Here is a 15,402-nt window from a genome sequence, read left to right on the forward strand (position 1 = left end):
AAGTTTACACACACATATATATGCACTGCTCTCTGATTTTGGTGAGATTGTTTTCTATTATTTATTATTATTTGAAATATAATTTTAAAATGTTCTAGAAAAATCTATCTATATAAATTTGACAATCCATTTCAAGGAATTTTAAAATTCATTCAAATAAAATTAATAAAAACATATACTAAAAATTATAAAATTAATAATAATAAAAAGTGTAGTTTAACTTATAGATGTAATAAACATTTTTCATGGGAAAAATAATTTGAAGAAAAAATGTGTTTTTGTTGTTATTTAAAATGCATTTTTGAATGCATAAGTAGATTCAATACTTTGAAAAACTCATAGGCCACTGGAATTCTACAAATTAAACAATTTAAGCTCAAATTTTTAAAAATATATGTCTATTAGATATCATTTTGGGATTCAACTGCATTAATTAAACAATTTAAGCTCAAATTTTTAAAAATATATGTCCATTTTTGGGATTCAACTGCATTAAGTAAGTCATTTACGTGTATGACCATTTCCATGAGAGGTACTCGTAATACCGTCAATCATCACTTCGTATGACCATTTCCATGAGAGGTAGTCGTAATAGCGTCAATCATCACTTCCGGGCTTGCACCTGGTAACCAGGACTTCTCGGGAGGTCACCCATCCCAGATCACCTCTGGCTCAAGCGCGCTTAACTATGGAGTTTTCCCTACAATCAAGCTCACTAAGCTTGCTACCCCATTTGCAAAACCTTAGCAAGTATTGTGTCTCATGAACCACTCAAGTAAGTTCCCCTCACTCTTTTTGAATTTAAGTATTAGGGGGTTTATGCAGTGCATTATATTAGATATCATTTTGAGATTCAACTCTGTTAAGTAAGTCATTCACGTATGACCATTTCCATGAGAGGTAGTCGTAACTGACTAATTTCTCATGATTTTTGAATAGTTCACTTAGCACTCATTGCATTGGGTGATGCTCACAGGGGTGAAGAAATGGGTGGGTGACCTCCCGGGAAGTCCTGGTTACTGGGTGCAAACCCTAGAAGTGATGATTGATGCTATGTGATTCATTTCGCTAGTTTCAATCCCACTTCTTCACCCCTGTGAGCATCACCCGATGCAATGAGTGCTAAGTGAACTATTCAAAAATCATAAGAAATTAGTTAGTTACGACTACCTCTCATGGAAATGGTCATACATGAATGACTTACTTGACGCAGTTGAATTCCAAAATGATATCTAATATAATGCACTGCGTAAACCCCGTAATACTTAAATTCAAAAAGAGTGAAGGGAACCCTACTTGAATGGTTCATGAGGCACAATACTTGCTAAGGTTTTGCAAATGGGGTAGCAAGCTAAGTGGGCTTGATTGTGGGGAAAACTCCACAGTTAAGCGCGTTGGAGACAGAGGCAATCTGGGATGGGTGACCTCCCGGGAAGTCTTGGTTACCAGGTGCAAGATCCGGAAGTGATGATTGACGCTCTATGATTCACCCGATGCAATGAGTGCTAAGTGAACTATTCAAAAATCATGAGAAATTAGTAACGAGTGCTAAGCAAATTATTCAAAAATCATGAGAAATTAGTCAGTTACGACTACCTCTCATGGAAATGGTCATACGTGAATGACTTACGACTTACTTAACACAGTTGAATCCCAAAATGATATCTCCTGGTTACCTGGTGCAAGCCCCGGAAGTGCTGATTGACATGATATCTCCCGGTTACCGGGTGCAAGCCCCGGAAGTGATGATTGACATGATATCTCCTGGTTATCAGGTGCAAGTCCTAGAAGTGATTATTGACGCTATGTGATTCATTTCATGTGAGCATCACCCGATGCAATGAGTGCTAAGTGAACTATTCAAAAATCATCACTCGATGCAATGAGTGCTAAGTGAACTATTCAAAAATCATGAGAAATTAGTAATGAGTGCTAAGTGAACTATTTAAAATCATGAGAAAAAATTAGTAATGAGTGCTAAGTGAACTATTTAAAATCATGAGAAATTAGTAGTTACGACTACCTCTCATGGAAATGGTCATACGTGAATGACTTACTTAACGCAGTTGAATCCCAAAATGATATCTAATATAATGCAGTGCTAAGTAAACTATTCAAAAATCATAAGAAATTAGTAATGAATACTAAGTGAACTATTCAAAAATCACGAGAAATTAGTCTCATGGAAATGGTCATACATGAATGACTTACTTAACTCAGTTGAATCCCAAAATGATATCTAATATAATGCACTTTGTAAACCCCCTAGTAATTAAAAATATATGTCTAATTAAAATTAAAATTAACTAAAAAAAATATGGCAAAAAGGATAAATTTTTTAGAAAATTAATAAAATAAAATAAAACATCTAAACTTATTTTTATAATTCAAATAAAATAAAAATAAACAAAATTCCACATAACATAAATTTCATAGAAATATTAAAAAATAAGTAAAATATTTAAACTGACTTTTAAAAAATTCGTACAATATTTGTTGAGATTTATTTTAATGATAAATATTAATGATTAAAGATTATATAGTTCAAATTTTAAGTTTTATCTATATTTTCAAAAATAAAAATGGCAGTTTTCAATCCAGGTAAGTGTAGAATTTCTTCCATCCAAGCACACAAAATTTTTCAACCCAAGCATAAAGATGTGACATATTCCGGACACAATACAATTAAGCTATGAAAATAGTCGAGTGAGTGCTAAGTGAACTATTCAAAAATCATGAGAAATTAGTTACCTCTTATGAAAATGGTCATACGTGAATGACTTACTTAAAGCAGTTGAATCCCAAAATAATATCTAATATAATGCATTGCTTAAATCTCTTGTACTTAAAAATATGTATCTATAAAATTAAAATTAACCAGAAAAAATGTGGTGAAAAAACATAGAATTTTTAGAAAAGTAATAAAATAAAATAAAACGTTTAAACTTATTTTTAAAATTCAAATTAAAAAAAAAAAATTCCAAATAACATAAAATTCATAGAAATATTAAAAAATAAAGTAAAATATTTAAACTGACTTTTAAAAATTTCGTACAATATTTGTTGAGATTTATTTTAATGATTAAAGATTATATACTTCAAATTTTAAGGTTTATCTATATTTTCAAAAATAAAAATTGCAGTTTTCAATCCAGATAAGTGTAGAATTTCTTCAATCCGAGCATACAGAATTCTTCAACCCAAGCACAAAGCTGTGACATTTCCCGGAAACAGTACAATCAAGCTGTGACACTTCCCAGAAATAGTCGAGTCTATAGAGACCCCACAAGGTGAAAATTCCAGGCTTTGAATGATTCGCAAACCAGACTTTTTCTTAGTTCTTGAAAATACACATACACGTTGTCTGTTTTTTGAATACAGAGTGTAACGTGCATACATGGAAGTTAATGATCTCACATAAATGCAAAGCCGATTAAGAATAGTTCAAGGGATATCAAAAAGCGAGAGGATGATCTCACATGAATGGGAATTTGGATTGAGAATAATTCAAAGGGTATCGAAAGGCAGAGGAAACATCACGCCTGGCTGTTTTCCCATGCAAATTGAAATGTTTTGTTTGATTTAGTCCCATTCCTGCCCCCCAACTGGAACCACACCATTCATTGACTCTCACATATCTAGAGCTATATAGGTTTCATTGCTATAGATTAGGCCAGAGGCTCTTTATATTTTGAGTTTTCAGATAAAAGTTTCTGGAATATTATTGAGTACTGCGAATCATGGTTCCAAAGAAATATGCCAGGAAGCCATTGGAATTGGCTGGATTTATAATTTGGGTATTGTTTGGATTGTGTGTAAGCAAAGGATCAGCTCAGCTTAGTGAGAATTTTTATGCAGAAACCTGTCCCAATGTTGAATCCATTGTAAGTAATGCTGTTTCTCAAAAGTTTGAGCAGACGTTTGTCACAGTCCCTGCAACACTGAGGCTCTTCTTCCATGACTGCTTCGTTGCGGTAAGGGACACATCTATATAAATATGTTCATGTTTTTGCTTTGAATTTGAATTTGAAATTGAAATTCTTTGTTCTTTCATCTTTTACCCATTGTTGATCCTAGTAAATTAGTATTATTAATATATGGGCTCATATATATTGTTGAACGCTGTCAATTATGATGATGGATGTGTGCATTGAGGTCAAATGGTCTGATTTTGCATTTGGGTTTGCACAGGGATGTGATGCCTCTGTGATTATTCAGTCTACTCCAAACAACACAGCTGAGAAAGATTCTTCGGACAACTTGTCACTAGCGGGTGATGGATTTGATACTGTAATAAAGGCCAAGCAGGCTGTAGAAAATGTGTGCCCCAATACGGTGTCTTGCGCTGATATCCTAGCCATGGCTGCCAGAGATGTTGTGGCATTGGTAAGTGATTTGCATCACAGGGCTAAGTGGCCCACCTTTTTAATGCGAACATGGGGAATTAATGGGTTTGCAGTCCATAGTAAGTAGGATGACAATGGTCAAAACCATAAGCAGTTTATCCATACAGATGAACTGGATTTTGATGGAAAGGCACTCATTTCGACATAAAGCTAAAAAAATTAAAGGGGATTGATGAAATGTCTGAAAGATATGTAATAGAGTTAAAAACGAAAAAAAATTAAAAAAAAATAAAAATTGACTTCAGATATAAAGATAATTAGAACTTTAGATGCAGATATAAACATCAAAATTGAAAATCTCACCTTAGATCTAAAGATGAGTGAACCTACCAAAGTTCATCAAATATTTCCTTGTATCTAAATTTTGAAGGAAAATGATTTTTGGTGTACTGTCACGATGGAAAGTGATTAAATTTCATAAACTTGTGAGACCTTCCCAACCAACAAAAACAAGTGAGGTTGCCCAGATTCTTTGAGGCATTGGCCCGGGAATTTACTTCTTGCAAATTTTCCATTATTGCAAATCTGAAAATTGTCATCATAGGATTGGGATTTATATGATCATATTACATTAATTCATCAACTAATGTTATTTGTTATTCTCTTATTTTGCAGGCTGGAGGCCCACAATTTAATGTGGAGTTAGGGCGACGAGATGGATTGGTATCACTAGCCTCAAATGTCCCAGGAAATCTGCCGGAGCCTACATTCAATCTCAACCAACTGAACGCTTTATTTACGAGGAAAGGATTGAATCAGACAGAAATGATAGCTCTTTCTGGTAATTTACAGCAATTTTCATTTTTCTATTTGTCTGGTAAATTTTAGGGTCAGACTGTTGGGGGTGGATTTGGTAAATTTGATTTGGTCAAATTATTTATGGTTTTGGGTTCCAGATTTATGGGAATTTATTGTTTTTGCTAGTGTTATTTGTTTCTAATGAAGCTTATTTAAACTCTGAAAAGATCAAAAGTAAATTGCCCTGTGGCCATTGAGAACACAGTAAGACACCACCATTTCTCTCAGTGCTCTGTAATCCCTACACAGATTCTTACTAATTTTATGTGACAATTAACTGCAACAACCCATTTTTTTCAATTAAATTTACAACCAAATTAGATATCAAATTAGTATATAAGATTGTTTATTTTTATATAATCCTTTTTATTTTTATTTATATTTTTATATTTTTATTTTTATATAATTCTTATTTTTATATAACAAAAAAATTAGTGTAAAACAAAAATCGAACTCCACCTGGGCATTTGATTATTAGAATTTATAAATTAAAACATACATACCTATATTATAGATATGAACCTATAATTTTTTTACAAGGAATACCATTTCTTAACCATTAAATCCATAAGAATCCTTCTGCAAACTCCTGCGGCCCTTGTCTGGCCCCGTAATCCCAATTCCCAATTCTCCAGTAAATTACAGTAAGAAGATTAATAAACAAATTCTTCAGTAAATTCAAGTAATAAATTGGGAACATTAATAAGTAAATGGGAAATAATTTGCAGTTTGAAAAGGTTAGAAAAATAGTGAAATGAAATGAATTTCAAGATTATTTTATTGTTTTTTTTTAAACTTCCTTGCTCTTTCATAATGTTAGCAAAATCTACTTATATCTCCCTCTTCCATAATGCCATCAAAATCCACTCATCTCCCTGAGCTTAAGTGTAAGTCAGTTGGGCTCCATAATCAGTCTAAGTCGGATGGACTCCATAATCTTGTCAAAATCCACTCATATCTACTTGCGCTTAAATTGGATTCCCAGAGTATTCCGGGATCGGCTAGGCTAATTATTCTGAGATTAGGAATTCTAAGAACATGGTTGATGTCAATTATTTCAATATTGGAAAGATAGGAAAAAAACAAATAATTGATTTTACTTGTGTCCATGGAATCCCCAAATATTCTAGGAATCATGTGGAATCCACATGAGCATGCCCCTTATATCTACCCTGTCACTAACTTTTGTTTTTGGTCTTTTTACAGGAGCGCATACCGTGGGATTTTCTCACTGCGACAGATTCGCAAATAGAATCTACAATTTCAGTAGTGGGAGTTCCGTGGACCCAACTCTGAACCCTGCCTACGCCACGCAACTCCAACAAATGTGCCCCAGAAACGTGGATCCGAGCATTGTCGTCAACATGGATCCCATAACTCCCAATACATTCGATAATGTATATTACCAGAATTTGCAATCCGCGAAGGGGCTCTTCACCTCTGACGAAGCTCTATTCACTGACAGACGCTCACGGAGCACAGTGATTACATATGCACAAAGTGCAGCTGCGTTTAATAAGGCTTTCGTGAACGCCATGACTAAATTGGGTCGTGTAGATGTTAAGACGGGAACAGAGGGCCAGATCAGACTAGATTGCACCCGCTTTAATTGATCCCACACTCAACCTGAAATAGTTCTTTTTCTTTTCTTTTCTTTTTTTGCTTTTGATGAACAAGAAAACGGAGCTGGTTCTTCTTATCGATTTTCATTGAAATTGGATCCCTCTTTGGAGCATTCATTCAGGGGCATATCTGCAACGGATTTGGATTAAATAAAAGAATTGAATAGTGAGCATAAAAGATGTTATATTTCAATTTGAATGTTTCTATTCCATCTTTTATAGGTCAATTTGAATGTTTCGATTCAACTCGTATGTTGCCTAATAACCTGGACGTCAAGTTGTATGATGCCGGTTAGTTTGAAGTTAGTAACCTGGACGTCAGCTGGTTGGTTAGTTTGAAGTTTGAAGGTTAGTTAGTTTGAAGTTTGAATGTTACATATTATTGTAATTTTGTTTATGGTAAAAGGAAAGAGGTTGATTCTATAGCTAAGTATGATGTGTAAGCTTGTTTTTCTATTATTAAAGTTGACATTTTGTTAATCAGCTAAAATAAAAAATTCTAAAATAAATAAATAACTATACAAAACATTTAAATAATGTCTACTCATAAAAAAAATTTCAAGTGAAGAAATTGGATCCTTCTCGGGCTCATGTTAGATTCATATTTAAAATGGACCTAGAGTAGTTTATAACAAAAAAGTTAAAGAACAAAAACATCTAGAGATATAATTACGCACTACTCTCACATGATGGAAATTTCTGATAATTTCGAACAAAACGGAAGCAAAGTTCCTCAACTCAACACGAAGAAATGAGAGAAATATGGACAAAGAAGATATGGAGAAAAGCTCTGTCTTTATTAACCATAAAAATGACAATAAAAATTACAAACTTCTTCAGAACTACAGTTCTGGAATAACTAAAAACTCCATACTCTGTTTTTACAAACTCTATTTTTTAACACAGATTCGTGTTTCAGCATCTAGCAGACAGTTGCTGAAACACACAAACAGTTGCTGAAACAACCTATAGAATGCATTGCTGCTCCAAAACACAGCGACTCTGTTTTCTTGCTGTTTTCTCTGCTCTGCCTTCTTCTCTGTCTTTTTCTATTTCTCAAACTCTCTAACATTCTTCTAATATATAAAAAAGAATTGTTGTTCGTTACATTTATATGTTAAAAACATATTTGACTTTAAACAATAAGATAATAAAAATATCTTTTAAAGCTTATCTGCGTATTGAATGCAGCAAGCAGTGATGCCTTTTGAAGAAATGAAGTCAGCTGTTGCATGGGAATTTAATTCTAAAAATTTAATGCACATTAATGTGCAAAATATCAGGGACGACTTTGAGGCATCCAACAGTCTGGAATATCTACAGCAAATCGGATTTCTGTCCAGCTGTTTATGTTGCAGTTGGAATTAAATTTCAACACTCCCCCTTAATTTCAACTGGTAGGTTTTTCTGCATACCCAGGGATTTCCTGAAATGATCAAAACTTTTTTTCCCAATGGTTTTGTCAAGATGTCAGCTAACTGATCCTCTGTTCTACAGTGCTGCAAAACATTTTCACCATTGTTAACCAATTCACGTATGAAGTGAAATTTGGTGCCTATGTGCTTTGTCCTTTTATGAAAAACAGAGTTTTTAGACAATGTTATTGCCGAGCTATTGTCACAGTAAATGGTTGTGCCATTTTCTTGTTCATGACACAAATCTCTGAGAACTCTTCTCAGCGACACTGTTTGGCATGCTGCTGTTGCTGCTACATACTCTACTCTGCTGTTGACAAAGACACAACTGGTTGCTTCTTGGAAGCCCATGAGATGGCTCCCGATCCCATATGAATTATCACAGTAAATGGTTGTGCCATTTTCTTGTTCATGACACAAATATCTGAGAACTCTTCTCAGCCACACTGTTTGGCATGCTGCTACTGTTGCTGCTACATACTCTGTTTTTGCTGTTGACAAAGACACAACTAGTTGCTTCTTGGAAGCCCATGAGATGGCTCCCGATCCCATATGAAACACATATCCCGATGTGTTTTTCCTGTCATCAACACTTCTAGCCCAATCACTGTCAGTGTAACCTGTCGACATGAAACTTTCAGAAGAGGAGTATAAAATACCAAACCCCTTTATTCCATTCACATACCTTAGAATCCTCTTGGGTGCCTGCCAATGAGTCTCTTTCGGTCTTTCCATAAATCTGGAGATTAAACTCACAACGTGCATAATGTCCGGCATAGTTGCAGTTAAGTACATAAGGCTGCCAACTATGCTTTTGTACAATTTTGGATCAAAATCCTTATTGCTGTTTTCTTTGGTCAATTTCAACCCCATTACAGTTGGAGTCACAGCTGCCTTGCTGTTCTGCATGTTAAATCTATTCAACACTGCTTCTACATATTTAGCTTGAGAAATGAAAACACCATTTTCACTTTGGTCTACTTCAATTCCAAGAAAATATCTTAAGAAGCCCAAGTCAATCATTTCAAATTCACTTTTCATGACTGCTTTAAAATCAGCAATAAGAGAAGCATCATTGCTAGTAAAAATCAAATCATCTACATATAAAACAACAATAAGAATCTTACCGTCATTCTCCTTTATGTAGAGTGTGGGTTCACCATCACACTTATCAAACCCATTCTCAATCAGATAAGCATCTATTCTGCTGTGCCATGCTCTTGGAGCTTGCTTCAACCCATAAAGAGCCTTCTTTAGTTTGCAGACTTTATGCTCTTGGCCTTCAACTTCATAGCCTAGAGGTTGTTCAACATAAACCTCTTCTTTTAACACTCCATTTAGGAATGTAGATTTAACATCCATCTGATAAATCTTCTATTTGTGTTGTGCTGCAATAGACAACACTGTTCTGACTGTTTCCATCCTTGCGACTGGTGCAAAGGTTTCATCATAGTCTTTGCCTTGTTGCTGCTTGTAGCCTTTCACAACAAGTCTTGCTTTGTGCCTGTCAATCTTGCCTTCAGCATTGCTTTTGGTCTTATAGACCCACTTAACTCCAATGGCATCTTTGCCTTCAGGGAGGTCCACTAACTCCCATGTTTTACTCTTCTCAATTGCACCAATTTCTTCATTCATTACTTCAATCCATTTATCTTCATTTACAACATTTTCAAAATGAACTGGGTCATCAACATGACAATATAAAGCGAATAACGAATTCAGACCGGTATTGTTACTTACCTCTCCTTGTTCATAAATCATATTCAGATTTTTGAATTTTGGTCTTCTTGGTGTGCTTGGAATTCCATCCGAACTTGAGGGTATTTCTGATCCCTGTGGTGTGCTTGGAGAAGCACTTCCTTGATTTCTCAAGGCTGTTCGAATTCCAGCTTGTGGTGTGGTTTGTTGTACTTGCTGTGGTGGAGGAAGAGCCACCAAGGAAGGATTATTTGCTGCTGTCCCTTCCTCTTCTTCTTCGTGAGACACAATTGTCTTCACATTCACTGTCTTCTCTAAGCTTCCATTCCAAGCTTCATCTTCAATGAACTGCACATCTCTGCTTACTATCAATTTCTTGGTGGATGGATTATAGAGTTTGTATGCTTTTGACTCATCACAGTAGCCAATAAAGACACACTTCTCCCCCTTATTGTCAAGCTTCTTCCTTAGCTCATTCGGTACATGTGCATATGCAACACAACCGAATACTCTCATGTGAGTGACAGTTTGCTTTTGACCACTCCATGCTTCTTATGGTATTTTGTTCATGACAGCTTTAGTTGGGCATCTATTCAAGATGTAAATTGCGCAAGTGACAGCTTCTGCCCAATACTCATGCGGTAAGTGTTTTGCCTTCAGCATACTTCTGACCATGTCAAGAATGGTCATATTCTTCCTTTCGGCAACACCGTTTTGCTGAGGTGTATACCTCGCGGTGCACTGCTTTTGTATGCCATTCTCTCTGCAAAAACGCAGAAAGTCTTTGGAGATGTACTCTCCTCCTTTATCTGTTCTGATCACTTTGATATAATTCCCACACTGCTTCTCAACAAGATTTTTGAAGTGGCGGAATTTTTCAAACACTTCACTCTTCTGTTTCAGCATATACACCCATGTCTTTCTGGTGTAATCATCAATGAAAGTTAAAACATATTTATTTCCGGAAAATGATGGTATTTGCATTGGTTCACACACATCAAAGTGAACAATTTCCAAGGGTGCTTTTGCCCTTATACTCTTTCCTGCTGGAAAGCTTTCTTTGTGTTGCTTGTCCAAGATGCAGCCTTCACAAAGGCTGTCCGGTTTGTCGATCAATGGCAATCCCTTTACCATTCTATTTCTGTGCAACAGATTCAAGCCTCTGAAATTGAGATGTCCAAATCTCAAGTGCCACAACCAACTCTCATCTTTCACTTGTTCCTGAAAGACTTCTTGTGTTACAGCTGCAATAGTTCTTCCTTCCTTCAAATTTGTCCTGAGTTTGAGAGGAAACATTCTATTGCTGGTCATCTGCACCTGTGCAATGATCTTCTTACTTGGAGGTATGTCTCTGATTGTACACATATCATCTTTGAAGAACACATTGTAACCTTTGTCAATGAGCTGCCCAATGCTCAAAAGATTACATTTCAGACCAGGTACATAGTATACGTCTGGCACAATCATCTGTTCTCCATTTCTTGCTTGGATACTGACTCTGCCCTTACCCTTGACAGATATCTTACTATCAGTTCCTGTTGTTACCTCAAATTTCACATTTTCATCCAGATTGGCAAACATTTCAATATTTCCAGTCATGTGATTACTACAACCTGAGTCTAAGAACCAAAAATCTTCTTGTTTGTCTTGTGCAATGTTACATGTTAACAACACAATCTTTGGATTCTTATCTTTTTCATTTGCAAAATTAGCATTCTGCTTACTATTCATGTCATTTTGTTTTTTCCTACATTCATTGGCATAGTGCCCATATTTCTTACAATAATGACATTGGACTTGAGATTTGTCATACCTTTGTCCATGAGCTTGCTGTTTGCTTGAACCTTCATCTTGGTTCTGATTACAGCTCTTTCCACTTGTGCTTGCAGGGTTATTTCTGCCTTTGTTTTGGCTTCTTCCACGACCTCTGTTATTTGCTCTGCCTCGACCTTTTCCTTGGCCAAAAGATATATGAGTCTTGAATGCTTGCTCAAAACAGGAATCTGTTCCTCTACTCAGTCTGTGTTCATGAGACATAAGAGAAGCACTCAATTCATCTACTGTAAACTGTGAGAGATCCTTTGTTTCTTCTATTGCTACCACAATAGCTTCAAACCTTGAGGGTAAACTTCTCAAGATCTTCTCTACAATCCTTCTTTGTTTAAGAATCTCACCATGAGACCTTATCTAGGTTATCAACCCAATAACCTGAGTGAAGAATGAATCTATTATATCAGATTCCTTCATGCTGAGTGTTTCAAAGTCTCTCCTCAACATCTGCAACTTTGCAATCTTCACTTTCTCCATGCCTTGATAGGCAGTTTTGAGAATATCCCATGCCTCCTTGGATTTTGTTGCTGCTGCAATTCGTGGAAAAACACTTTCATGTACTGATTGGAAGAGAAAAAAAAGGGCTTTAGTATCCTTCTTTCTGTCGCTCTTCAACTGGTCTCTTTCTGCTACTTTCAAAGCAGCCAATGTTGTTGCATCTGCAGGTTCAACATAGCCAGTTTCAACCACCTCCCATATTCCTTGAGAAGCAAATAATGCTTTCATTGTTATGGACCAATAACTTTGATTTTTCCCATTAAACTGTGGCAGTTGGGAATTTGTCAAACCAGTTCCAGCATCTGCCATTTTAACATGTATAAGTAAAGAAGAGATACTGACTATATAATTTAAAAACAAGCAAAAAAATTTCTCTGCTGGAGAAAATATGCTCAATAAGCTTCTTACAGCTCCTACAGTGGAAAAACAAACTCTGTTTTTTACTCACTGAGTACCTAGACCAGCTCTGATACCATGATGGAAATTTCTGATAATTTCGAACAAAACAGAGGAAGCAAAGTTCCTCAACTCAACACAAAGAAATGAGAGAAATTTGGACAAAGAAGATATGGAGAAAAGCTCTGTTTTTATTAACCATAAAAATGACAATAAAAATTACAAACTTCTTCAGAACTACAGTTCTGGAATAACTAAAAACTCCATACTCTGTTTTTACAAACTCTGTTTTTTAACACAGATTCGTGTTTCAGCATCTAGCAGACAGTTGCTAAAACACCAGTTTCAGCCACACAGTCTATTGCTGAAACACACAAACAGTTGCTGAAACAACCTGTAGAATGCATTGCTGCTCCAAAACACAACGACTCTATTTTCTTGTTGTTTTCTCTGCTCTGCCTTCTTCTCTGTCTTTTTCTATTTCTCAAACTCTCTAACATTCTTCTAACATATAAAAAAGAACTGCTGTTCATTACATTTATATGTTAAAAACATATTTGACTTTAAACAATAAGATAATAAAAATATCTTCTAAAGCTTATCTGCGTATTGAATGCAGCAAGCGGTGATGCCTTTTGAAGAAATGAAGTCGGCTGTTGCAGAGGAATTTAATTCTTAAAATTTAATGCACATTAATGTGCAAAATATTAGGCACGACTTTGAGGCATCCAACAGTCTGAAATATCTACAACAAATCGGATTTCTGTCCAGCTGTTTATGTTGCAGTTGGAATTAAATTCCAACATAACGTTTATGCTTTTTTGAGCTGAAAGTTATTTGAGCTTAAAGTCATGGAAATTCAGACCATATTTTGAAAAAATCTAATAGGGATTTTTGTAAATCGAAGTAAAAGTTGTCAAATTAGGTGCCCTAGAGGTTTTTGATGGCGCTGAATCCATTTCCATCATAAAAAATATGATTCAAACATTGCATCTACAAGATTTTTTGAAATTTTTTTGCCCATCTTGAGCCTCCCTAGACTACTCCTAAAATTACCAGGTAATTGACTTTTTATATTTGTTTAAAAAACTTAAGTTTAAAAAGCTTAAAATTTACAATTGAAAACCAATAACTAAAATATAAACCACATTAGTTGGTTCATAATCTCTACCAAATCTTAATAATATGATTCATCTTAAAATATTCTCATTTACAATATAATATATATAGATACTAAAAGTTTAAAATCTAACAAAAATATTTTTTATGATATCATTATAATGAGTTCGAAATAAACCCAGAACATTATAATGAGTTTGAGATAAACCCAAAAGTCACTGGAATAAACCAAAAGATTTATTAACTTAAATTGCTTTTAAATAAAAACATGGTAAAAAACTCCAGTAAATATAAATGTCATTGTTATTATTATAAGCACTTTTTTCCTTTCAAATTCGATGCCATATGTAATACCAATAACTGTACAAATATTGTAGACGAGGGGACCAAAAAAAATATTTCCGATGACTCCGGGAAAGGACAAGTTCCTAAAACATTAGGCTAAGATTAACTTATCTGCCCATTTAGGGAAAAAAAATCTCTTAGAACTATTGTTTTAAGAAGATAGGAAATCTTAAAAAGTGTTGGTATTTTCTAAAATGTATTTATAATGAGATAAAGAATGTTTTAAACAAACTATTTTAGAGTAGGCGATACATTGGAATATGAAAGTTTATTAAATTAACATGAAGGTTTATTAAAGAAACATTGATATTTTTTGCTAATTTGCGAGAAGAATGAAACCATATATTTTATGTTTTTATAGATTGTGATAGATGTTGTTAAGGCATGGTAGATGAGTAAGTAATTAGTTTTGGCAATGTTTATTAACAAAGTTTTGGGATTTGGCAGGAATGAGTGGATATCTATTTTTGGAATAAATAATGACGCAATACATTTGTATGGATAATTGACTTAGTAGTTTTAATTTAATAACAATTGAAGTTTAAGCTAAATATAATAATTGTTTGGCAGTTTGATTTGGAACTAAAAAGAACACTTCGAGTTATGGTAGCAAAACAATAGTTAAAAGGCATATTTGGAAATTTGGGTCAAACTAGAGGTTTACTAAATTTAGAAAATTTTCGCTAAACCCTGAAACTCATAGGAATTGAGGAAAATAGTAATTTAACTAAAAAATTCTTGAAAGCAACAGGTGAAGAGAAAAAAAACACTTAGACAACATGTTTAGGGGACGATTTGTGAACAGAAAAAAGGTAAAAATTAAGAAAACCATGTAGCAGATCAATGAACAAGTTAAACAAATATTGAAGCCAAAAATATCAATTCAGAATTCTTTAAAAGCAAAATTTGAGCAATAACAAATTGGGAAAGAGAAGCAGAGTGTTGCAGAGTGTGTGTGAGAGTTTTTGGTGCAACATGATTCATATTAGTGGTATGCATCAAGGGTGAATCAAAGACCAATATTGGCATCTGAAAGGTGTTTTTTGAATGCAAAGAAGTGCGTGGGTGATTGGTGTTGACGTTGTTGGTGCATATAGAGTTTGGTGATTTGTTTAGTAACAATAGATCGCTGAAAGTGTTTCTCAGTAATCATAGATTGTTGAAGATGTTGCTGATTGAGTACATTGTTTTATTTTGAAGACATAAGTGGCATTTAGTGTTTCTTGTGTGAAAATGGATGAAAGATGAACCAGTGAGTGTCAAGCAAGTTGTAGC

General features: G+C 34.6%; 1 protein-coding gene across 1 annotated transcript; it reads left to right on the forward strand.

The window, feature by feature from the left end:
• The first annotated feature begins 3,725 nt into the window (after positions 1 to 3,725).
• Positions 3,726 to 7,256, forward strand: LOC149244775 (peroxidase 51-like). Its single transcript, XM_089368072.1, has 4 exons — positions 3,726 to 3,974; positions 4,192 to 4,386; positions 5,022 to 5,187; positions 6,411 to 7,256. Exons 1-4 carry the CDS (start codon positions 3,741 to 3,743, stop codon positions 6,815 to 6,817), a joined length of 1,002 nt encoding a protein of 333 aa, XP_089224198.1. The 5' UTR covers positions 3,726 to 3,740; the 3' UTR covers positions 6,818 to 7,256.
• The last annotated feature ends 8,146 nt before the right edge of the window (positions 7,257 to 15,402 follow it).

This window comes from Pinus tabuliformis, chromosome 8 (assembly GCF_031772625.1).
Source record: "Pinus tabuliformis cultivar Carrire ecotype Pingquan chromosome 8, CPIR1, whole genome shotgun sequence".
In the NCBI taxonomy this organism is placed as follows: Eukaryota; Viridiplantae; Streptophyta; class Pinopsida; order Pinales; family Pinaceae; genus Pinus; species Pinus tabuliformis.

Coding starts and splice junctions, on each gene's coding strand:
- LOC149244775 (XM_089368072.1), top strand. CDS start 3,741: ATGGTTCCAAAGAAATATGCCAGGAAGCCATTGGAATTGGCTGGATTT. Junction 3,975..4,191: donor TCCATGACTGCTTCGTTGCG/GTAAGGGACACA, acceptor GGGTTTGCACAG/GGATGTGATGCCTCTGTGAT. Junction 5,188..6,410: donor AGAAATGATAGCTCTTTCTG/GTAATTTACAGC, acceptor GTCTTTTTACAG/GAGCGCATACCGTGGGATTT.